General features: G+C 35.9%; 1 protein-coding gene across 3 annotated transcripts in view; it reads right to left on the bottom strand.

Moving 5' to 3' along the window:
• Hph (HIF prolyl hydroxylase) overlaps positions 1-26,293 on the bottom strand; it is a 60,420-nt gene extending 34,127 nt beyond the window's left edge. For all 3 annotated transcript variants that reach the window (XR_014127314.1, XM_081730394.1, XM_081730393.1), the window contains exon 1: positions 25,285-26,293. Coding sequence is in view for 2 of the 3 variants with exons in the window: in XM_081730394.1 (XP_081586520.1) it covers positions 25,285-26,238 (954 nt within the window). In the remaining variant the exon portion in view is untranslated. The remainder of the gene's footprint in view (positions 1-25,284) is intronic.
• Positions 26,294-26,515: the final 222 nt, after the last annotated feature.

Raw genomic sequence — 26,515 nt, 5'->3', positions numbered from 1 at the left:
TCATGGAGCAGGTAAGTCGCAGAAAATCAAGAAATGCCTACGTGATCAACCGAGTGTAGGTAACGAGTTCTCAGGTCACTGTCTTTTTAACATAACGAGATTCTCTCTTTTCACTACTCTTGTCAGCCTATTTGGGTCCCAAGCAGGCAGCGTACTTTCAACGATTCAATGTCGAACAAACAAATAAATCAATGAGTACAGCCAAACGAGTACACAAACGGCTACCTATTAACTCATCTGTACCTGATACTTAAACATTGTCACTGTCACGCATAAACTGAAAGAGGATAGCAATGTTGAAAGAAATCATTTCGTAGAATTATTACAGAAAACGGCCAAATTTATTTTTGAAAAATGCACGCCAACAACTTATCTGACTATATAGTTATTATGTGCACCTTCTGTTCGGGAAACCAGTTTCAATTCCTGGTGCGAATTCATTCGAATACCACGTTACGCTGTAGATCAGCGGTTCCCGAACTTTTCGATAGCGCGGACCCCTGTTCATTCGGAAAGTGATCTGGGGGACCCCCTTGCAATGCTATCTGAAAAATTTTACATGGTATTAAAAATATACTAATTAAAGTAAAATTTAATAATTCTTGAACCAAACGACCAATTTTAATCAAATTTTCAATGTAGATGAGGTTCGGGACTGGAATAATTTTTATCACTTCACTTTGACCGAGCAACATGTAGGGGAGGGGGAGATATACAAAAATCAATAAATATAAAAGTACTACGTGAATTAATTACTTTTGAACCACCCGATCGATTTCAATCAAATTTTCAACATGTATGAAGTTCAAACCTGGGAAGTTTTTTTTTATCATTTCATTTTGACAGTAGATCTTAGGAGAGAGGAAATATAAAAATGAATAAAACTTAACTCTTGAATCACCCAATTGATCTCGATCAAACTTTCAACATAGATAAGATTCGGGCCTGGGATGTTTCCTTCATTTCACATTTACAGTGCAAAGAAGGGGAGGGCGGATATATGTCAAAAATGTAAAAATGACTGATTTCATCACGTTTAAACCACCTAACCGATCTTTAACCAAATTTTCAACATAAACTAGGTTCAGATATGAGGTGGTTTTTATCATATCGTTTTAATGGTAGAACTTAGAGGAGGGGGAAGGTGGACAGAAATTATAAAAATAAATGGAACTTAACTCTTGAACACCGGACCAATCTCGATCAAATTTTCAACCTAGATGAAGTTCGAGCATGAGATTATTTTTGTCATATCGAAAATGATCGAAAATGACCAATATCAGTGTCGAATTCATACTTTTCGGGGTTGCTGAGATGAACAATGACACTTCCGATGCCGTGGCCCGCAATATGGAGGAAAGGGGATATAAAAATCGTCGAAAATGACCAATATCAAGGAGCGCTTTAGTAATAGTAAAAAGTGACTGACCAACGAAACATATTACTATTTTTTCTTAATTTAACCCAGCGAAGCGGGTTATTGATGCTAGTAACTGATAAATTCACGAGGATTTCTTTTCGCTTTCTCCTTACATTTTAAACGATTGGATGGAATATTTGTACTCTACCAACTCGATTTATGTTCCCTGCACTTTACACACACATACATACACACAAACAAAGAACGAAAGAGAGAAACACTAAGCTTTTACTTGCCAACTTGAAATATTAAAAAAAAAAAAAAAAAAAAAAAAAAAAATCCTGTTCCCGAAAGCTAAATGGAAAATTATAATTTGTTGCTGTCTAACTTGTCTCTACAGGAATTCAATTTTATAGCTCAACGTGCAGATAAATATAGTGGAAAATTTTTTCCACCTATCACTATACATAATAGGCCTAAACAAAATTGTCCCACTTTTTCCTACACCATAATTAAAAACTTCCGATCCATGAAAATTTTCAGATTCTTTAAACGATCTTATACTTTTTAACATTTCTATACGTGAAGTCAGTTTTATGGTTAATGAGGTATCGTTACTTGATCACTGATATTTGTTTAGAATGGAAAATTTTCCGGAAACATATAGGGGAAAATTTTCTGAAATGGAAAATTTTCCACCTCACATCACTAGTTGGAAGTGTATATGAATAATTTGCTCACGACGATATCAGTTTCAATTTCTTTTTTAACTATAGATTAAAAATAATAGATGAATATTCAGCTGATGTGAATGAAATGTCCCTTTGAGTGTGTTAAGAAAACTCACCCCAGCAACACTACACAGGGATAGAGTAGTCACGTGTCTAACGTTACAAACTCCACACACATCTAGCAAACAGGTTGGGAAACCCAGACTGTTACGAGTAGTGCGTTATTGAACAGGGTAGTATGGACGTGCACAATGGAGAACACAATTGAGTAATTTTTCTTTATGTATCATACTGGGACATTCTGTACAGCACACCACGAACAACATTGACAGTGCATTTGGACTAGGAATGGCGAATGAACGCACCATTCGCTGTTGGTTTGTAAACTTAGATCCGGAAACAAAGCATTGCAAAATGAGTCCCGTGGACATCAACCAACATTATGTTCGGATAAGCTCCTCAGGAACATCGTGGAAGCAGACTCTCGGAAAAGCGTTCGTCCCATTGTAGGTAACATTTATGCATACCCTAAACCACTGTCGTCTGGCGGCTTCGTGCGATCGATAAGGTGAAAAGGCTGGACTGATGGGTGCCACGGCCAACAAAGAATCACCGTCTGGAAGTATGCAGTTTCCTAAGTGTAAGAAACAACTGAGGAAGCTTCCTGCATTGGTTTGTCACTTCAGATGGAAAAAATGATCTAATTGGCAATTGTAAAACGATCAGGACAATGGTTGGTCCGTGATCAACGTCCAGGAAGATTTCATAAACCAACTCTCCATTCATAGAACGTGCTGCTGGTATGGTAGTTTATGATAGGAATGACTTCAGGAGACGTAAAATCAATGCAGATAATTATAATACTTAACTAGTATGAAATGCACTGCAAATTTGTCTGCAAGAATCCGCAGCAACGAGTGTCCTTATGTTGCAGGACACTGCTTACCCACACGTTGCTCAAAGGACGGTGCAGTATGTAACCCTTCCTCAGTCAGTTATTGGGAAGAAAGCTTCCCTGATAATCGGACAGTAGACCTCTTTCGTCATGAAAACCAATCGCTGCTTGACAGATGACAAAACTGAGGTTGAAGACTGTGGCTGTTTTGATTAAACATTATTTTTTTTCTTTAGAAGCAACACGCATGGGATGAACATATCATTCGCACCAACCTAATAATTTGATAAAATATATGAGCCCTCAAGTCGACTGACAATAAGTTTAACCGTATAAAATAATTTAACTGTAAAATCCACGGTATCTCCTTCAGAGTATTCAATAATTATTTTATTCATTTTATAACGAAATTATTCTTTACTTCTATTTAAAGAATCCAGGAAAAGAACTTGTAAATTATAACATACAAATTACCGACAACACTTATTACGACGTAATGGTAGCTATGTATCAAAAATTCCAGTGTATTAATTACTTTTAAAAAAACACGAAAATCAAAATGAAGGTAGTAGGTTCTTCCCTACGAATTTTAATTTATTAACACAGTTCCTTACCAATTATCAGCACAACCTTGAGCACCTAGTAATCCCGTTACGTAGCTACTACGTTAGTCGATTAAAATAAGCAAATTGTCAATGTCAAATGATTTCTAGGCAAACTGGTTTTGCAAGTGAGAAGTTCCCCCCGACAAACAAGCACAAGATAATTATGCACTATAAAAGCCATACGCTCTGGGATCGAAATTACAAGCCTACCTATTGGAAGTAACGACCCTACTAATAAAATCGCAGACAATAAAACTCAGTGCTTCTTTTCCTTTCTTAGCCTCAATTGGGGTTTTATACCCTTTTTCAGGTACAGACTTGGTTTGGGTCATCTGTGTATCACTGAGTTTTGATAATTGTTTTGTAATATAGTAATTTTAATGTAAAAACTGGTTAAAGTGATGGATTATGATTAAAGATAGCGGATGAATAGTTCTTTCAACTCACTGTTTTCCAAAACAGACTCATTTTAATATTTCGAACAGGGCTTATCGGAAGGGAAACTGAAGCTTCCCCCTCCAAGATCTACATATTAAACGCTAAACTGAATCTCTAGCTCCACGTTTTTCTCCTATTTAACAATCCCGAAGTAAGAAGGTGAAAGCATGTGGATTGTGGATATGAGCTGCATACCGAAGATAGTGTGCTTAAAACATCAACAGAAACAAATCTCAAAACAATCAACTGTAAGGGCACCAGCCAACATTCGTGGATCACGAACTGTACAATTTGTACACCGCCTTCGGCAACTCTCACTGCAGTAATTATGATGTTGCATATGTTTAACATTTCCTTCTAGTTATGATTCGTGGAAATAGATTCTATAATGTTATCATAATTCAATGTGTTTTTTTTTTTTTCGTACTTGATCTAACATATTAAAAATTATGGAAATTACTGCAAAGTAACGATATGAATGAATCTGATTCTTCCGTTGAAACTACATAACTAAGGAAGCTTTAAGAGAAGCATCTTCTTTTGAGAAATAAGTCCTGTAACAGTTCTTTATGCGGCAAGGAAGAGTTTCGAAAGGACAAATATGTATCCACCGGAAAAAAGTTCTAAAAGGAGATGCGAACCGACGAGAGAGTGACTACTACGCTTCTTAACTAACTTCTTTATTTTTTTAATTTACTTCGGGAATATTATGACAACAATGCTCCTAAAACTAATAAATATGTTCAAGGATACATCAAGAGGGGATACATTTTCTTCGGACTGTAACAAAGATGTCCAATATTAAAAAAAAAAAAAAAAAAAAATGTGACACTAATGATCACGAGTACATGTTCTGTAGGAATATTAATCCTTTCCTTACACTTTCTTTATAAAGATGATTGTAACGCAAAATATCAAGTCTTTACTTACTACAATGATATCTATGAATGCTTTTTGAAACTAATTTAGGTGGATGCATTTGAATAAACCGCGTAATTGCACTCCATCTGTTCAATTCACATTTTGATTATCATGGACAACAATTGACATTAAGAGATCCACATTTAGTATACAACTTTTTTTTTTTTTTTTTTTTTTTAGCAATTTAAACTATGCACATTATATAATAGGAAAATGATCGAATTTGCAAGTTCAACAAAAAAATACGAGTTTACCGACTGTAAGCTGATCTAGTTAGCGAAAACAACGTGTATATTAAGTCAAAATCATTATACCCTGCCATTAAATATACACATATATTCATATAAAACAAGATCGTAATGAAACGGGACCTGATATATATGCAAAGCAACGAACTTCTTCGTAAACAGAAAACCAAGTACTATCTTCATGCTATAAAAACACTGAGATCTTTAACAACTCAATCGCCTTTTACAGCTTTCTAATACCAGTTAGCTCTTAGTGCTAATGTAACCATAAAACGTTAAGTGGTCTGTCTTACGGCTACTGAAGGCTTGCAAGTGCTCTCGAATTTCAAAGGTGAATGCGCGAGTCTCAATCATAGACAAATTACTTTCTGACCTACAGAAAAGCCACTTATAATAATTAAATGTCATGTGAAAAAGTTTCTACGAGTCATTTTCGGGTATTTACTCATCTGCTATACAGCAAAAGTAAACGTACGAAAAAAACTAACACGTACGCAGATTCATGCATACTACACTTGCATCTGAACTGCTATAAGAATTTAAAGCATCTCCTCGTGCGCTGAGTTCTTAAGTTTTATACGAACATTTTGTTTCCTTTCTGATTTGAAATACTGATTCACTTCGGGAAAGAACTTAATTTAGTATTGGAAAATACTATAAATTCACGTTCCTAACAGGCGCTTCAAACATTCCTTCTGCGAATTTACTGAAAACTTCCAGTTCTTTTCCGAAACGTCTGGTACACCCTCACTCACTTCATACTAATTTAGTTATCTGCTCAGACTCACGTCACATTAGATAGCTTCGCCCAATCCTCTTCAGTTGTAATATTAAATACGTTTGTATAGTCCATTTTCCAGTATATTCTTTTGACGTATATCCCTTCCCAAACAAACAAAAAATGTAATGACTTATAAGCTGCGGACGTAATATTTCTCTTTATGTAGTTAAGTTAAACTTCAGATATAAAATTAAGTTTTGTATCCCCAACATTTGATATTTCTACATAAACCAATTTCCACAATCTTTTTATTTATTTATTTATTTTTCGATCTCCACATTATACGTGCATAAGTACCAGAAGTCTTAGAGAACTGACATCTGTTGACAGATATCAGGACAAAAACGGTAAGATATATTGAGATTTTTCTTTCTCCGGTTTCAGGAATATCGGTTCAGCATTTCACAGAATTTTTCAACTGCGTACTTCTACTAAAACCGAAGTGGTATTAATTTAGTACTACTTAGGTTTCAATCGCTTTTAGATATGGAGTGAGCGTTCCAAGAGTAACATTCATTTCGATCTTCCCCCCTCTAATCAAACCGCAATTGGTACATTGATCGCCTAAGAGGAACACGGTAATACGGTAGATAGCGGGAAGCACTTCATTGAAATGAATTCGGCACCACAAAACAGGCTTTATTTCAGACTTCATTGCCACCAAAACTGGTAGAAAATAGGGATGGCCAGAACCGGTTCCATTAGGAACCGGTTTTCGGGTCTGAACGGATCCGGTTCTAGAAGATCCGGTTCTTCGGATCCAGGTCTGGAACCGGTTCTTCGGATCCAGGTCTGAAACCGGTTCTTCGGATCCAGGTCTGGAACCGGTTCTTCGGATCCAGGTCTGGAACCGGTTCTTCGGATCCAGGTCTGGAACCGGTTCTTCGGATCCAGGTCTGGAACCGGTTCTTCGGATCCAGGTCTGGAACCGGTTCTGAAACAGAACCGGTTCCTCGCGGAACCGGTTCCGCTGGAATCGAAACTTTGTGACCGTCCCTACGCTAAACCCGAGCTGCTGGCAAGCTGTGAACAGTATGCTAGATGAAATGGTGGAAGCGAAAGGCAGGCGCCCAGGCGGCGGCAGCTTGTCTCATTTGGCTAAATAAACTGGGTAATTGGCAAACTCATTGGTTAAACAGGCATACTGGCCAACTCATTTGGCTAAACACCCACTGCTGGACCAAATTTTTTTTTCTGGGGGCACAAGCGTGTCTGGGCGAGGAAGGCACAAGCGCATGGTCCTCTTTGCATTATTTTTGAAGGTGATCTTTATGCCTCATTTACGGGTCTTTGGGGGCTTTCGGATCCAGGTCTGGAACCGGTTCCTAAGATCCGGTTCTGGAACCGGGTTTTCAGATCCAGATCTGGAACCGGGTTTTCAGATCCAGATCTGGAACCGGGTTTTCGGATCCAGGTATGGAACCGGTTCCTAAGATCCGGTTCTGGAACCGGGTTTTCGGATCAAGGTCCGGAACCGGTTCTGAAAACCGGATCTCCAAGAACCGGTTCCTCGCGGAACCGGAACTTTGTGGCCATCCCTAGTAGAAAACCACCACTTCTGGTTCTAATAGATTTAACTGGAGCGAAAGCGATAACAGGTGACAAACGGATTTTGATATAAATTCTGAATCGCACGAAAAAATTTCTTCTCAGCCTTATTCTTTTACTAGAAGTAGTACAAACTAGTACAACTTCCGTTTTCAATACTGATTCCTATATAATAATAACTGTACGAAAAGAAACTGTTTTTTGACGTGGTTTATGCGTCTGATGAACAGGTTGCCTCTTTTACATCACTCTACTGCAGCCGCAAGTTATACGAGGTGTTTTCAAAAAGTATCGAACCTTATTTTTTTCCCCGCGTAAACCAATGAAGCGTGGTGCGGATGTGTAGATGTAAAGGGGACACTGCGCAGTCTTAATTTTTTTCTCGTCCGCAGAAAGCGTCAATTGCTGGCTGGCTGTTTACCAGCGAGTGAAGCCGTGTAGTGAGCGGTCGTCAGATTTCGATTTTTCTTTGTAAAATGACAGAAAAACTTTAGCAAGGATATTGGATGAAATTTTGCAAAAAGCTTGGTAATACCCAAGCGGAAACCACTCAATCTGATCAGTACATTCAATTTCAACACAATTTAAGCATGAGGAGAATGTCCGCGAAAACTGATTCTGACTTTCATCGCCAAACACAACATCCCTGTGTCGTCAGGCTCCCTACTCGAGACATGGCTCCGTGTGCCTTTTGGTTTATTTCACAAGCTGAAAATGTCACTAAAAGGGATCCGATTTGAGTCAAGACATCATGCGGAATGCGACGACACGGTTGCTCACCATTCCAAAAACTGCGTTCCAGAAGTGTTTCCAACAATGGCGGAAGCGCTAGGAAAAGTGTGTCCATTACCAAGGAGATTACTTTGAAGGAGAGCAGTGTTTCGGATTTCCAAATCAAATTTATTTTTGCCAATCAAAGGTTCGATACTTTTTGAACACTCGTAATCTGCTTCTAGTTTCTAGCATACTTTTACAATTGTGAAACTAAATTCTCTGGCTTCCATGTTATGATTATTAAACATTGCTAGTTTCGTTACACTTTCAAAGGGAAAATACTCGGAATACATTACGAAACGGTCCATAGCTTTTCAATTCAATGTTCCAAAGAGGAAGAATGTAGTTAAGAAACAGAGAGAGAGAGAAAACAATTTGTATTTTTTGTCTTTCATGAAAAAAAAAAATAATAATAATAATAATAATAAGTACGCATTGTTTCTTGTTCCCACATAACTTCTGTTCTATAAATGAAAAAATGCAAAAAGAACCAAATTATTCAGCTGTATGCTACACTTTTTTGTTGAAACAGAGGCGCATTAGAAATCTTGGTAACTGAAGAAAAGTGCATATTTAATTGTTATGCTTTTATTTATTATTTTTAAAACACATGTCAGGTCTCTTTGGAAAGGTCTATGTTCACTCGCTCTGAAGCCAGGTATGACAAAGTAAATAATCATAGAAAAAAAGTCTCGGACCACTCTTAAAATTTTCTGCAAAAAGTTCGACTTTCGATCTCGGAGGGTTTATATCACTTCATGCTTGTGCAAACTAATGAAAGGATCGGAGAGGACACAAAATGTTACTAGCTGTAACACTTGAAGTAATTTTAAACTGAGAGCAGATTACCGGTAGATTGTTCTTAGCTCGTCTCGGCTCCTCAAGGAAAACAACTCTTCGACTTCACCGATGGACCTACTAAATACAAAATTCTCTTAAATATTGTCTTAAGTTTGATTTAAATGATTCAACTACTTTTTTTTTTCCACGTCCAAAAAATTCAATGGCGCACTTCGTCCCCCATGAATACCAATATTCTATATTTTCTGTTCCTGACATTCAATAACAGCTTAAAAAAAGAAGCTAAAGAAACTAGTATGATGGGTTACTCTAACCCCAAGAAGAATTACGAACTCTCTCAAGGAGTAGAACGTCATTTACAGTGCCTTAGTTGTAAGCTTTTGTAGTATGCAGTGTTAGCTTGCTAATGCGCACGTGTTAACAGTAATCTATCTATTTCAAACGGATTAAGATTTGACTTCACCACGCCACACCAGTTAAAGGTTTACTAATATTTAAAATATCTGATAATCAATTTTCTAGTGTGACATAAGTCTTGTTTTCGTGCAAGTACCTCGGATTAGTACGGTAACATTATTTTTACGTCCCACAATTGAACCAAGTACGCTAAGAAAATTGATTCTCTACTAATATCAAATTCAAAAGCAAATGTACTAAAAAGAATTCAGCTTATTGTTATCCCAAAGTCTTGTAAGTAAATGTGAATCCCTAATGTCATATCTTATTATATTCAGGGAATTAAAGCCAAACCACTTTCCCAAATACTTTATTTGTCATACAACACAAATACAAGAATAGCATTTTCAATCTATCATTTTGTAAGAGTACAGCACAACACACTCAAACCTATTCTTAGCATAAAATAATTTCCATGAATTTAAAGGAAATTATAATTTTTTTGATGGGTTAATTGCGTTCCTAGTTCCTATTCAGGACGAGAAAGTAAGCAACTAAATTACCTGCAGTACATGTTTGATAGTTCAGTGCTGTTTCAAGTTATTCGAATGATTTTTGTTATGGGCGATTCTCTGGCAAGAGGTCCATTGTTAGTAAATGTTCAAAATTAATTTGAAACTATGTTGTTTATGTTTTTCTATTAAGAACTAGTGTAACTATATACTGAGACATTTAAAATCTTTTTGAAAAATATATTTACTAGGTTTTGACCACAAATTTTCTGTTCTACACCATGCTCAATGCTGTTTACATATCCCAATTTTCAAATAACTTTCAAACTAATTTCTAAATCTGTAATTATATGAACAATAGCAAAAAATATGACGTAGACCTGTGGCAAAAATTTGACAATTTTTTAATTGTTTTATTCTGCTAGGCAAAAATGTTTTGTGTCCCGTGCATAACGGAAAACGTGTATTTTTCGTCTTTCCTTTGTAATTGTAGAAGTGCTCTACGTCGACTAGCAGGGATGCATGAGTAGTCATCTGGATCCGAAAATTCGAAGTGTTTTAGAAAAGCTACATATTATATATATATATATATATATAGTGGCGGATCCAGGATATGATCAAGGAAGGCCCGGGCTTATGCCTGATGCAATGCAGAAAGTGCGTTCCTTGATGCTGTGTGAGAAACCATAGCCTCAAGTACAATAGCAGTAACAGTACAACCTTACCCGTTACCCTAAATCGCACAATTGCGCAAGATTTACACCTAAAAACGAAGCGTGAGGGAAAGACGATAGTATAAAGTTGTACGAATGCCTTCTTGCAGCTGTTCGTAGTGACCCGGGACGAGGCAAGTGTATCTGTAGAATGATACTGAAAAGATAGTCTTCTAGTATCTCCCGACTCTAAGGGTAATTTTGACTGGATATGCGGAAAATTTTATACGCTGCTTATGGCTGTTCGTGGTTAATGATATAATGGCAAACTTACACTACACAGAGTGGACAAAAAGGCTCAATTCAATGCAGCTGATAACCAGACCGCCATATTTTACCAGGACAAGACATCCAGTGATGGGTGGAAACAACGATAACGTGCATAGAGTGGATGGCACGTGAAACAGAAATTAATGCATTCATTTTTACAGATATTCTTGTGTAAAATCTTCTGATGCATCCCCCAATGGTTTATGTAGCATATCTGTTGTTAAAACGAGCAGTGGCGTAACTCAGGGGCCCGCAGAGTGGGGGCTCACCACGAAGCAAATGCCAAGAACTATAAACTACAAAAAGTGAGCTGAATACGGAATATCCATTTCCCTGAACATTATTTACTTCAGAAAAGAAAAATATGCTCTGGGTGAAAATTCATTCATTCTAGCAACATCAGTTTAAAAAATCATCTTAGTACTCGAACGTTAAGGGAATTATTTTTTCCCTTTTCAGTAAGTATTAATTTTAATTGTAATTTTATTATATTCCATGGATTTATTAACCATTTTCTTCTACAGAGAATATAGTGGGAAATTAATGGGCATGGGAAGCAGGACACAAAAATAATCCTGCGGGGGGAGGGGGCGACATTTTTGCGTTACGCTACTGAAAACTAGTGTCGAGTCGTCGACAGCCGCGTACACTCGATGGTCTTTGAAAAGTTTGTCAAGAGAAACGAAAAAGACTTGATCAAATTGTGCTTCATCGCAGCTTCATTCAGTGAAAACAGATGTAGGACGATAGCTAAGAGACAAGACTTGCACAACTAATACAATACTGATAGCATCGTGAGCTTCCTTAAAAAAGCTAGTAAGGGTGCCAAATTCTTTATGGTAAACTTGAAACAACCACCTACAGTTTTCGCGAGCCAACTCGAGTATTAAACCGATCATTTTATCATGATTCATTTGTCCTTTCTAGCCAACAGGATGTGACTAAGGTTAGTTCTCTGTCTTCCTCTTTAACCCGGCGGCACTGGCGCCAAGTCTCACAGACCTATGCCACCTGTTTTTGTAGCATGTTACTAGTAGCTGCCGTTGGTTTTGTTTGGGGTTCAAATTGAAAGTTTTATTTTTCAATGGACACTTCTGAACATGACTTGTTACCTTGTGACGCAAAAAACTATTAACAAAAAAATGTAAACAAAAGTTATTAGATAAAGATTTAAAATTTAACAAATGGGTCTGAGACTAGCCGCCACTGCTGCCGGTTAACCAATCTTTCTCTCATCATTGCATAAAGAGGTGGAAAAGTAAGTTTGACCAGTAATTATTTAAGAACTATGAAACTGGATTACTCTACAAAAGTAAGATGCGTCATCCTGCAATATCACAGCATTTAACCATGCACTACCAGTCTGTGAGAATAACTGAATACCATGTTGACACGTAGTAATAAATTCTTGGAAATCAAAGTCTTGAATGTTTAGCTTACTAATAAAAGAGAACAAACAGCATTTTTTTAAAAAAAAGCCATTCAACACTTTACAGAAATTGTGATTTCTTACAATGTAAAAATATTGGAAGTTTTCCTTTTGATATGAAAGCGGACATGTATGACTGTTACAATCAGATTTTTTTAAGGACGGCAGATTAGCAACGCAGCCCATTGTACGACAAATAACTTGCTGCACGTGATGTAACGACTAAATATACATATTTATGAAGAGACAGGCATGTGGATTCCTGTCATTCAATTTGTACAAATATGCAAAATTGAATCCAAAGAGTTTTGAAGATTTCAACTTAACAGGTTCCCAAAGATGATCTGGACGTAATCCAAGTCTAATATTAGATTCGTTGTTCTCTAATACTTCGGGAATTTCCCTGTTGCATTACTCAAGAGCCGGAAGGAGTCTCAACGTAATTTTTTTTTCATTCAACAGTAATAGCATGTTTTACTTCTTCACTCATCCTTCCTTTGGTAATTTTTATAAAGTCTTAACAGAAACTCTGCAAAACTCCGGGATACAAAAATTCACTAGATCTCTGCCAATATGTTTAAATTTCCATATATTTGATTACTCGCGTTTATTTTATATTTTTTTATTATTTATTTAACGTCCTTATACAACACCGAAGTTAACAACAACAGTACTTATTACATAAATGCTACTTGTCTGATTTAAATCACGATTTAGATTAAGATTTAAATCACTTAATTTTTTAAATAAAAATCGTTGATTTAAATCAAATTTCGAAATTTTAAAGTGAAAGTAAAATCCCGTTTCTGTTCTGTTATTTCGATCATGGAAGATAATCATAATACAAAGAGACGCAAATGCACATACAGCACAGTATGAAAACTATTGTTTCATGCAGACGATTAGGGAAAATCCGGTTTTGAACGGGTAAGGGGAATCCTGCTTTCTTCTCTTCGTAACATAGGGTTTTTAAATCGTTAACTATTCCAACGGGGAAATTACCATCGATACTTAGGACAAAAATTCTTGTGTGTGCATCTGTGTTTCTTCCCAGATAATAGGAGTGTACTTAGAGGGGTCCGATCCTATCTCCGAAACTTAGATTTTATAACTTCAGGAGAAATTTATTTTATATGTATTTCATACCGCAATCTAGTTTGGAATTTTTTTTTCTAATGTGCCTCTGCCAAATATCAGTAACTTTTTGTGACAAAGAGTGACATGTTGATAAACATTGCTGTACTTTTTTTCATTAATGCTCAAAAAGCATTGTTTGGGATTGAAATTGAAATAGGTTAACAATTGTTGACTTATTCAAACTTCAATCCCAATACTTTCACTTAAAAGGCATATTTTTTTTTAGCATTTATTACTAATTCCTAATGTTTTTTTTTTTTATTTATTTATTTATTTATTCAGTTTGCGACTTGTATTATACGAGAAGAAAGATTTGATTTAAATCAATAAAATAGTTTTAAATCAAAACAAAAATATTCTTTAAAAAATCAATTATTTTCCACCCTCAAATGTGGGCTCCTAGACACAGAGCATAAATCCAATGTAGTTCGCGGGTTCACACTTATTAAAGATCTCGCAGATAGAATTTAGTTCTCCACAACAGAGCTGGATTACTTTAACAAATCACAGATTTCAGGTCTTTCTATATATTATGTATTTGTCTTATAAATAAGAACAATGGAAAGACATTATACCCTACGGAAAGTACTGGGGAGTAACTCCTCCCAGACCCCAAGCTCAGGCGTCACTATCTACAACACTCAAAACGTTTAAGCATCAGCTCTCGGGCTTCGTTCACGTATGGCCACAGAACAGAATAGCCCATGCACAAACCGGAAATTAAGAACCTCGTATACATCACTGCACTAGTTCAATACTAGTATATCTTTAAAAATGTTTGCTTCGGAAAAAAAAAAAAAAAAAATCTTATCACTCCTTCAATTCAAAATTTTTACTTAAAGAAATTGAAGTTTGGTTAGCACTTCACTTGATTCAATTGATATTCGGGTAAATATATCATTACGAATGGAAATATCTTAAAAAATTTTCTAAGCTTGTCCTATCATTGAATACCAGGCTACTGATACATTCTGTCATCAATAATTTCAGAGCAACTATACCACTCTGGGTACATTCGTTTGCTATACGACAGTGGTATCCAACCAGCCACGTGAAAAGATATTAGGGACTACTTGGGGCTAAAGCTGAGTTGGAATACTGTCTTAAGAGAGAGTTGGGACAAGATGAGTACTATATATTAATGAATAGCATTAATTCTGCATTCTAAGTGATCAGAAACCATACTTAAAAAAAAAAAGCCACTTTGTTCTAATACAATAATAGTAGTATTGCTATGAACCACCAAGGTAAATACGCACTTTTGGTGTCAAAAAGTATGTACTATATACGAGCGTCACACATTTCGTATAGTAAACGTTTTATGCGACATGATTGTCAATATTCGTTTGATAAGGAAACTGGTGGTACTCCGGAACATTCTTTACCGCGATACTAGCATATTATTAGCTCAATACAGATTTTTGGCTAGTCTTTTAAGTAAATCAATTCTATGCATTTGGGATATATCCTGCAGTCTGTTACTTGACCCATATGGTCCAGCCCATATTGTAACACATCTAATTATCATTTATTTAATCTCAATTATATGTTAAATACGAAGGAACTGTATCATGAGGGACGTGCTAGAGGGTACGGTGGAAGGAAAAAGAGGAAGAGGACGAAACTACAATTAATGGACCATACCGAAACAGGAGCCATACGCGAAAACTAAGAAGTTAGCGGAAAACCGTGGAGCATGGAAGCTTCTCAGTTGCTGCAAGTGACCTGCCAATACTGGCAGTATCTATGATGGTGGTGGTGCTGGTGGTATGTTAAATAAGGTGTTTTTCAAGGATGATTAATACTCTATTTTGCAATCAGATGTTTCGCTCTATTTGGCAAATACGTACGGCATTTAATTCTTGGATAATAATCAGCACGTTGAATGAATTAATCACTGAAATATCAATCCATTTTTGCATCACACTGGAACGTTTTATGAAATAACAAATGCAAATATTTTGATCTAAATCAAGGAAAGTTACCAAATATATCTCTACTACGTCGCATTTTTTCGCTATAATGTACTTACACACATACATCATAAAACCAAGCAAGTAACACGTCACATTTTCCTAGCGTGTTGACATCAGCTACAAACGTGGAACAGTGAACATAGGAGACCCTAATCTGCAACGCTTCCTGCAACGCAAATCGATGACTTTCCCAAAACTAAAATAGACCGTCGTTGCGCGCTGCACGACGAAATGGCGATCTGCCGATTTCCCTTCATGAAAATCTAAGAAAGTCTACAAAACAGTTCTAAACATAAAAGTAGTGTAGTTATATAAATTTTTAACTTCGAGGATAGGAAATCTCTCCATTTCCAAGGAGCAACACATATAGGCTACTACACTCAAAGGTTATTGGGTACAACTGAGAATGCCACGTCATTCCATATCAAGGAAATTGTACTGCGACAATAAACTAGTGCACACAGTAATATGAATCTATATGTATACTCAAAAGTTCGGTACGAAGTTTGCAAATAACCACTAAAAATGCAAATATGCGCTACGTGATGTGCAAGGTATCACGTTCCACATTCTCTTTACTCTTTCGTCCCTAATTTTCAAAAGGACTGACCAATAGATTAGAATATCGTATAGAGAAATAGATTCTGATAATGTGACAGGAAATTAACAGAAATTGGTCATCTCGGTTCGAAGGTACAGACCATGTACAGTATTCGCATATACAGGGTTAGCATTAGTCCAACTTTTGTCGAACAAGTACTGCTTTTTTCAATCATTTTTCATTACGTCCGACATTTAATCATATTTACATTTGTTTTGCATATTGTTCTTTAAAAAATGATAGAAATTCTTTAAAAAATGAGTTATATGAGTAAATAAGCATATAATATAAGATTATCACTAGACTCATACTGTAGTCCTAGTTTGGTATGCGTATCTGGTGACTTAAAATTTGTCAGTTTTGCAGAAGGTTGTCAACGATAAAATAATAGATTTTTACTAGTGGTCTTGAACAACGTACTTTTAAAAGGCTGTTACGTCCTTTAAATAAATAAATAAAAAAAAAAAAATACTGACTACAATGGGGCCTGTACTTGATAACTTTATCAATTAAGCGTTAACTGGGAAACGAATGAGGTAAAAGTGACAGCTTTCTGGGAAGGGTTCATATGTGGACTTCCCGCCGCTCATTATAACCACTTAGCCAGGGATGGCAAAAAACATGTTTTTTTTCTGGTTTAAACCTGGTTTTTTGGTTTAAATAATTTGCTCTATGTATTTATATCACATATGGACAGAAACAAGTTTCTTTCGTCTTTGTGTTATTATGCAACAACCGGGTTATGCTGGAAGGGGTCACATAAGCTTAAAGCGGAATCCAAGCCACTTCTCGGCTTACATCCGAGAGAAATTTTCCTGCATTTGAACTCCAAACCGGGACTAATTGACCATAAATGTGATACGTCTGCTGACTCACGAAGGACTCCTGATAAAAATGCACTGTATTAGTCTTTACATACTTCTTAATATAAATGTCAAGTGTCATCGTAGAAGGACAAAAAGATAACTATTGCACAAGTGAAACCATTATATAGAATTGCATATGGACAACTCAAAATACTACAGAATACAGAACTAATTTAGTCTAAGTTAGTTTACTACGACTTTTATTGTTAGAAGTTAAAGAAATACGTCGACTTAATTTGCATATCAGTAAGAAACAGGGTTGGCTGGTTTAAACCAAGGTTTAAACCAGCTGGTTTTTTCAAAAAAACCAACTGATTTAAACCAAAAAAAAAAAAAATGTTCGTAAAAGTGTAAGTGTTTGTAAAATCTTAATGAACACACATTTGTGGGTTATCACGTTTCACTCCCGTATTTTATTCGTATTATATTCAGACCTAAATTCCCCATTCATTACTCAAAAAGATTATACTACAAAAGCAACTTTTTTTTATAAGTTTATAAACGTTTATTTTGTGATTTTTTTGTAGTTATTATTGTTATGTAATTGCAATCGAAGAAAAATTCTAAATATTGTTTCGTTTCAATGTTTACTATTGATAAAATACATCGAAAATGCCGTACTTTTAGTGTGTGTGTGGGGGGGGGGGGTCATACAGACCTCACAAGAGGCATTTAGTGAAATAAGTATCTTTGGTATCTATTTATGTATAAATGAGTCTGAGCCAAAGTGGACTCAAATAATTCGTATCTTTATTCACTTTTCTTATTGATATGCAGATTAAGTCGGTGTATTTCTTTAATTTGGACCAATAAAAGTCGTTATTAACTAACTTGAACTAAATTAGTTCTTCTGTACTCCGTAGTACTTTGAAATTGTTCATATGTAATTCTGTGTAATGGTTTCAGTTGTGCAACTGTTTATCTTTCTGTCCTTCTGAAATGACTCTTGACAGAGATCAGTGCAATTTTTTTTTTTTTTTTTTTATATATATATATATATATATATATATATATATATCAGGATTCCTTCGTGAGTGAATCGGCAGACGTATCGCATTTGTGGCCAATTAGTCCTGGTTCCGAGTTCAAATGGAGGACAATTTCTCTCGGATGTAACTCGAGAAGCGGTTTTTATTCCGCTTTAAGCTTATGTGACCCCTTCCAGCATAACTCGGTTGTCGCATAATAACATCAAGGCGAAACAAACTTATTTCTGTCCATATATGATATGAATATATAGAGCAAATTATTTAAACCATAAAAACCTGGTTTAAACCAAAAACGGTTTATTTGGTTATTTTAATAAAAACCATGGTTTTTGCCAACCCTGGTAAGAAACGTGAATAAAGTTACGAATTATGTGAGTCCACTTTGGCTCTGACCCATTTATACATAACTAGATACACAAGATACTGCTGATTTCAATAAATGCCTCTCGTGGAGTTTGTATGACCCCCTCCCAAAAAAAAAGTACGGTATTTCGATATATTTTATCAATAGTAAACATTATTAAAATGAAACAATATTTAGAATTTCTTTGATTGCAATTGCATAAAAATAATAATAAACTATTTAAAAAAATCACAAAAGAAACATTCATATATATACACATATACATAAGTTGCTTTTGTGGTATATCTTTGAGTAATGAATGGGGAATTTCGGTCTGAATATAATACGAATAAATACGGGAGTGAAACGTGATAACCCAAAATGTGTGTTCATCAAGATTTCACGAACACTTACACCTTTACGAACATTTTTCGTTTCTGGTTTAAAGCAGTTGGTTTAAACCAGCCAACCCTGCACTCAGCAATAGTGAAATATTGCAAAGAGAGTTTAATAGACAGCAAGTTGTCGTGCGTTTCATCATCCAATAATGTACCCATGCGGTATGTCGCCGGCCAAAAATTGTGAGAGAACACTGTCTCAGCCCGCTCGAAGGCCCCAACGGAGAGAAGTTAGTCCTTACGATTAGGGCTGTGCGATATTACGATATTTTCCCCGTAATAGAAATGGAAGTGATACTTTTATAGGATCGCTTCATACGAAACAGGCTAAACCATTTGATTGTTGGTTGGATAAGGGTTTAGCGTCCCTTTCAGTATTGGAGCTATATGCGACGTGGATCTACAGGTTAACGTGGATTCGAAGAAAAACATGAGTTCCCGCTGGGAATCTGAAAACTTTAAAATATATTTATTACCTACGTTGAACCGTGCTTTTATCATGTTACTTTGATTACATCCTCAAAAGAATACAAGGGGTTCAAAAGTTTGAGAAAACAGAGTCTCACGAGACTCCTACGTTAGGACGATGAAATTTAATATACACACCCCTTAAAAATAAGCGGACACGTTCTCGAAAATTCCAGTTTTAATGGCGGAGGGAGGAGGCATGTTCTATATTTTTGCGCCACACTGAAAGCAACGTTGCTTGTTGTTTGCAACTACATCACGGTAAAAAAAAAAAAAAATAATAATAAATAAATAAAATAAAATAAAATAAAGTGAATCTTGGAACATGGCGGGCCTACCTTTTTTTTTTTTTATCGTCTCACTTTGATTAAAGAGCGTATCCTAAGAGTTTTTATCATACTTTCAATGAAGTGCGTATCATAAGGGGAAGAGGAAGTTCGAATATTTTTCATTTACCCAATTCTCCCCATGCGAAGAACGGATATTTCTATAAAGTTATACTATAAAGCTTACAGTTGTTTGACGATATCATCAAGTAGGTTCAATCCGATTTAGAGTACTCGCTGAACAAAACAATACGTTTATTGTAAAATATATATATATATATATATATATATATATATATATATATATATATATATATATATATATAATTTTCCAAGATATATTAACGTATAACAGTTTCGCCAACTATACACTCGGCGTCGTCAGATACTAGTGTGTCTGATGAAGCTAAGTGGGTAGTTGACGAAACATATGTTATTTTTTTCTTTTTTTACATAAACTTATTGTTTTGCTCAGCGAGTAGTATTAACCGGATTAAAGTCTACTAAAGCAAAGCTTGTAAAGCAGGCCAATGGTAAAGTTTCTCTTGCAGAAGCACCATATGCAGTTCAGCAAGTAACTGTGGTGGAAGGTTATGGTTGCAGTCCATCGCCAGAGAGCATCCCATGCATGTTCAATGGGATTGAGGTCCGATGATCGCTCTGGTCACTCGAGATGTCTGGTATCTTCATGCTACAGGTAATCCTTCACCAATGGTGCCCTATGCTATCATCCATAAAATGAAATTTAGAATCGAACCACGAAAACATCCGACATACTGTTGAAGGTTGATGTTCCTGTAGTATCAGTTTAATGTTTACTGCTGGAACACGAAGTAGTGCAACATGATGACACCCTATACTAAAACACAGAGACCTTCCCGGTGCCATCTAAAGAGACGCTGATAATCATTATCCAAACTGAATTGTGATTCAATACTGAATAGTACACTGTTCCGGGTCCATTCACTGAGTTTTACACCGCTGTAGGCGTGTCTGGCGCTGCACTTGGGTGAGGGGAATGCACATGGCGCGTCGGCGTGCATACAGTGCGCATTCGTATATAACCAAATAGTTTGATCTTACATGGGGCCCAGAGGCAACTAAGATATTTAGTTAGTGTATCTGCTGTGCTCGTTGGCCCTCGTGTATTTAAGACCAGATAACGATTCTCACGTGGTTGTGTTGCACTCGACGACCTCCGCAATACTGCATTTCAAAGTTTTCACTCGCCAGGAAACTATTCCACAGTCGAGGCACAACACTGCGAGGAACATTCTAGATTTGGGGTGGTATTTGGAGTGGTGTCGTATGACCATTCTTTTTTGACAGAACTGTTACCAGTAATGTATGTCAGATGTAGGAAGATTTAACTGCAGAACTTGAAAATAACCCTCGGTACGAATACATTCAGTTCACGTGCCAACACGATGAAGTACTGTCTTACTTTGGTGCTGAGAGATTTCTTGGATGAACATTTCGATGAATGGATTGGTCGTCGTGGTAAGACCGATTGACCACCCAGTTCATGTGATCTCACACCATGCGACTTCTCCATGTGAGGTATTGTCAAAGTCTAGGTATTTTGAAACAGCCAATCGAACAATCATTCGAGAGATTGGATGCCAATTTCGGTTGTGCCATAATATTTGCAAATCAATGCTGAAGAGATGTACTTTGTGCATTAACATTGTGGGAGTCAGTTCGAACAGTATTTATAAGTACAAAAAAGGCTGCCAAGTCACTTTTTTTCATTTTATTTCCTCACCGAAGCGATGTTGTGCCTACCCTGTATATCGTACCTTTGAATACGACAGCCCTAGGAATGAAAACATGCTGCCTCTACTTGTAAGCACAAAAAAATAAAGTTGGATGTTCATTTCATTACGCAATACTGAATAGTCGAAGAAAAAAAAAAAAAAAGTACATCGAATGATGAATCATCGTAACTGAAGCAACAATACGCAGTATATTGTAAAAATTAATTTAATAAAAATAGAACAACAGATATATGTTTTAAGTATATTACGTGATATAAGACAACAATTATACTGATGGTGACAGCAGCCAAGTTACAAAACTTAGCTGGAACACGAAAGCTTAGGGAACCTGTCTTTTCAGTCGTATGACCATGACCATATCCACATTCTTAGCTGAAATCCACGTTAATGCAATCAGGAAACAAATAGCACAATTCCAGAATTCTAAGAAGAGCATCTTTAGACAACACGAAATAGTATTTTTCAAAATTAAATGTATACTAGCTAAACAAAATACTTCTCTGTAATGCATTCACTAAAAAAAAAAATTAAGGAGCACTTAAAACACTTTTTAAGAACGGTGAAATACAAAAATAATTTATGCGAAACTACTGCCGAAAAACACTTCTCGGAATTCCCGAACTCATAAGTCAATATGAAAACTGCACAACACAAAACTAGAAGTTCTCATAATATTCGAAAAAAAGCAAGAAAACAAGATACAATGCAAATAACAAATAGCAATAACAACGTACTAGCTACTGAAAACAGGATGATGTTAAGACGATATTATCATTTTCAGAAATCTCGTAAAGTAAATTTACGTTAGTCAACAAATAAAATATGAATCAAAGGCTATATTATGTAGGTAACAGAAAAGTACGCGCATACCACTCGCGAAAGGCAAAGGAAGATACTGCTCCAGAAATTTCAAATGTAAATGCACAACAGTATGCATACATTAAATGTGTCTCGGGCACCACACTCAGAACTTCTAAATTTATCAGATCTTTTAAATTTATCAACTTAAGAATAGTAACATCGATCGTCATTGTCACATAATTCACGTTCCACAGTATCCTCATTCGAGTGAAATTATGATAAACCCTCTTTTAATATCTTTATCAACTTACAGTAATATGTTTATAAGAACAAACGTTAGTAGTACATTCCTTTATTAAAATCCGAATAGTACAATCTCAGAAATCCTAATATTGAAAATTGTAGCTAAGGAAAATTCTTCTTTAAATTTATTGACATTTATCTTTGGTATGTGGTGATAAATGACATTTATATTTACTGCATGTTAGAATTTCATATTGTTTTATGTAATCAATATCTGTAATTGAGACTTCAAATATTTTAGATAACGACATGGAAAAGTCTAGAAGCAATAACTCAACTAGAACATTTAGCTCAGGTGTTAGTATTAACCATGTACGAAAAACAATAAGTACAATGCACAAGGTGATGTTATTAGAAAGAAAGAAAAAACTAAAATTCAGTAGTAGGAAATGTTAACAGTGAAGTGGTTACAAATCACATAAAAGTATGAGTGATAAGCAAAAATTTGTGATAAAATATTTGCAGATAACGCAATAGTAGGGTGATTCCTTTGTTCAGGGAAACTTTCGTCCTTCGAAGGAGGTTTCTAGCTTGTCACAGACCAAATAACTTATTTGTACACTAACTGAAAATGGAAATTTTCACTTTTAAAATGAGTTATGAAGATACTGGTCGGACCTGAACCAAATTTGGCGGGCTAACAGCATTTGGTCTAAAAAATAAAAATCGCTGTATTTGATGGTCGAACGGGCTCGGCTTCACTGTACGTGGTACTTTATTTCTCGGTAACTATTGGCTAGATCTGAACGAAATTTGGTAGACAAATAGTCCATCATCGAGAAAATAAAGTTCGCTATATTGATACACAAATAGGCCAGGGACAGGTCCGGATCGACAACAGAGGCTGTGTCCACAGTTTTACATACCGGGAGATTCAAGTTCGGTGCACCTCAGCTTGTAATAAATTTACGGACAATTTTCACGTATTACAGTTGGACTAGTGTAATTTGTTACATCTCTATACTAAACTTAGAAGCAATTTTCATTCATTACGGCTCAACTAAGGCATTTCAGGCTGAGAGAGAAACTTAAGCAGAAGAAAATGATAAAGAAAATAGTGTTTGCTGCAATGTTTTTTGAATAATCCAGTCCTAAGATACACAAGTTTATGTTAACGACTGCAAAATCACTAAATCCAAAGCGCTGCTCAACAGAAATAGCAACCACTCAGAAACGGGTTGGGTAAAAACCTTCATATGGACTGATCCTATATGATGAATTCTCCTTTGTAGGAGTGTTATTTGAGGAGTACCCGAAAGATCACACTATTCCTATACTAACCAAAACATGTTACACAACTTTTACTACAATTAATTACGAAGATGGATATTCACATACACGAACTTCTGCCCTCTTTCTTTTACACGAGATACTTATCTTATTTTCTACCATGTAGGACGACAATTTCATTCCCTCTCGCTTTTATGAAGCACCCTAATCTGACCACATGAATGAGGAAAAAAAATATTACAAAAAAATAAAAACCCGCAACTGACAATAAAGGCTTGAGGGACCAATGCGACAATCGAGAGAACATGCTAGAACCCAGGCCACAAAGAATATGAAATGTAGGAAAATATACGTGACAATGACTCCAGCATACAATACAGACCCCGAAGACAAAACACACAGTGGTCCTCATGGCAAAAAATAAATAAATAAAACATTGAAATGCTCTAAAACACTGGCGTTCATCCCAACTCCAACGATTTAAAAGAAATAGGGTTAATGTCTGCTTTAAAATATATCTTTGGACAGATTTTTAATTGTGCATTTTGTACTCACTTGAGAGCAATGAAATCAATTCTGAACATATTCATCCATGGTGTCACGAGGAAAATAACTGAAGTTATTTTATGTCCAGAACAAACTGGCTTGACAGCAACTCAATACATGACGATATGATATCGATGTACTGAAGTAAAAACTATCCTGCGCAAAATTTATTAAATTTACCGCGACGAAACGCACCTTAAAACCTAGTATTAAAGGAAACTTTTTCCCCTTATAAATGATGCAAATCTACTATCAATCCTAACCAAATTTCTAGTTAGGATAATGAAGCACTATAAAAATCTATGGCCTATGATTAGTTGGATCAGCATCTTTCTCGAAAAGATGTCACAATTTCGCTAATTTCTGTTAATATTAGGTTAGGTTTGGTTAGAGGCAATTACCTGCATCATTATATTCATATTCCGTACGCTTTTGTTAAGTACGGAAGGGTAAGGGGAAAAGACAAGGAATGTCCATGTATGTGCTTTTCGGGTGCTTTGTCCTATCTGTTGGTGACTCATGGTACTATTTGACTGTATATACCATGCATACGTAGATGTAAAAATGTCAATGTAAAAAGGGGCAAAAGATGTAACTAACCCTATTCTTCTTACGCGGTTTTCAATATTAAATCTCAGTTTTCTCGAAAATGCAGTTTTGTGACATTCCTTCTTTTTTCCCCTTACCCTTCATATAGTCTCTATTGCATTTTGCATTTCCACAACACGTACTTCTATTCCATTCTTAAATGAGACACAAATCAATTATGTTTTCCTTGCGTCAGTTCATTTCTACTGAAATCTATTTTGCACCTACTTTGGGCCCCTTTATCTAAACATAACCAAAATCTACAATTAATAACTAGTCTTAAAACACATACCGAAAGACTTTGGCAAGCTCCGAAAACGTTCATCCCAGAGACCCCTCTAATAATTTGTATACTAATTTTTATGATTAACCCTTGCACTTACACTCGCGGTTGTCAGGACAGAGTAAGGGGAATTATGCGTTGATCTAATTGATATAATTATTTTATCTGAATTATTGGATAATCGCTTTTCAGGATGTTCTCTAGCTAATATCAAAATAACCAGACTTACCTTAGTCCTGCCGTTGATAATGTAATCCCCCATCTTGCCATTGTTCTGCATCTTGTTAGCTGTCATTATAATGGCATCTACCCTACTAATTAACATCCCGATATTCTTGCAGGAACTTTCTTTGCCGTCTATCCACGTTATTTGATCACCTCGTATTGTTTTCAAGTCATTTTTCACTTTATTACTAACTAGTTGTCCATCTTTGAATACGCCCGAATTATACATCGCTATAACTTCATCTAGAACTGCATGTCCTTGTTCTGGACCAAGGAAATTATCAACAACACACACTCCGTATACATCCATATCTTTGATAACACTTCTACACATTTCTTCAATTATCCACTGTTGATCACACTTTTTTCTATGCAGAAATGGAGGAAGAGAATTATCATTAACTAAACTATTTGTATTGTCAATCATGTCCTTCATTCCATTTGTACTGTTTGGAGGCATTATTAGTCCACGAACTGACGTTTCATGTGTTGGCATATCCTTGTACGCTGCAATATCCTGAGAATTCGAATGTGCTTGTTTTATTTCCGAAGAAGCACCTTCCCTAGTGTCCCGAAAATCCAGAGTAGGGCTCAAAATTTCAGCTCTAGCACTAAGAATTTCTGTTTCAGAACTTCCTTCAGAAGTTATTGGACTAGTATTCCAATTGGAAACCCTAGAAGTCTTTTCGACATGTTTCAAATTTGACTTATCACTTGATGGAACATTATTTGACCTTGTTTCACTATTAGCGACAGCAGCCCCAAGTTTTGCTCTCTCAGTTTCTTCCACAGAAGCTTTTAACGAATTGTCACTTTTATCTTTTCCACATGAAACCTTATGTTTTTTCCAATGCTGCTTTTGATGCTCTTTAGAGCAGTAATAGGCACTCCTACACCTCGAACACCGGAGCAGATTTTCAAAGGCACCGCACAGCTCACAACAAAAGGACGAATTCATTGTGCACCAAACGTTACATACACTGACACCATCTTCCCTCCCGTCTTCTGTACTACTGAAGGGTCCAAAAAAAGAACTCTTAGCTTTTATGCAAGCTATTACTAAATATTTAGAGAATTAATATAAAAGTGAGATTTTACGTAATTATTACAAAGATTTATATTTTTATTATACAAAAGATAATAAGTAATTTCAAAATATTCAGAATAAAACATTTATTTTGATATATCTGTTGCAATGTTGCCAGCTCTTCTATATTGAGGGAAATTTGATAGCT

This window comes from Thermobia domestica, chromosome 11 (genome assembly GCF_964235325.1).
Source record: "Thermobia domestica chromosome 11, izTheDome1.hap1.1, whole genome shotgun sequence".
Lineage (NCBI taxonomy): Eukaryota > Metazoa > Arthropoda > Insecta > Zygentoma > Lepismatidae > Thermobia > Thermobia domestica.
This window is presented reverse-complemented; position numbering and strand designations above follow the sequence as displayed.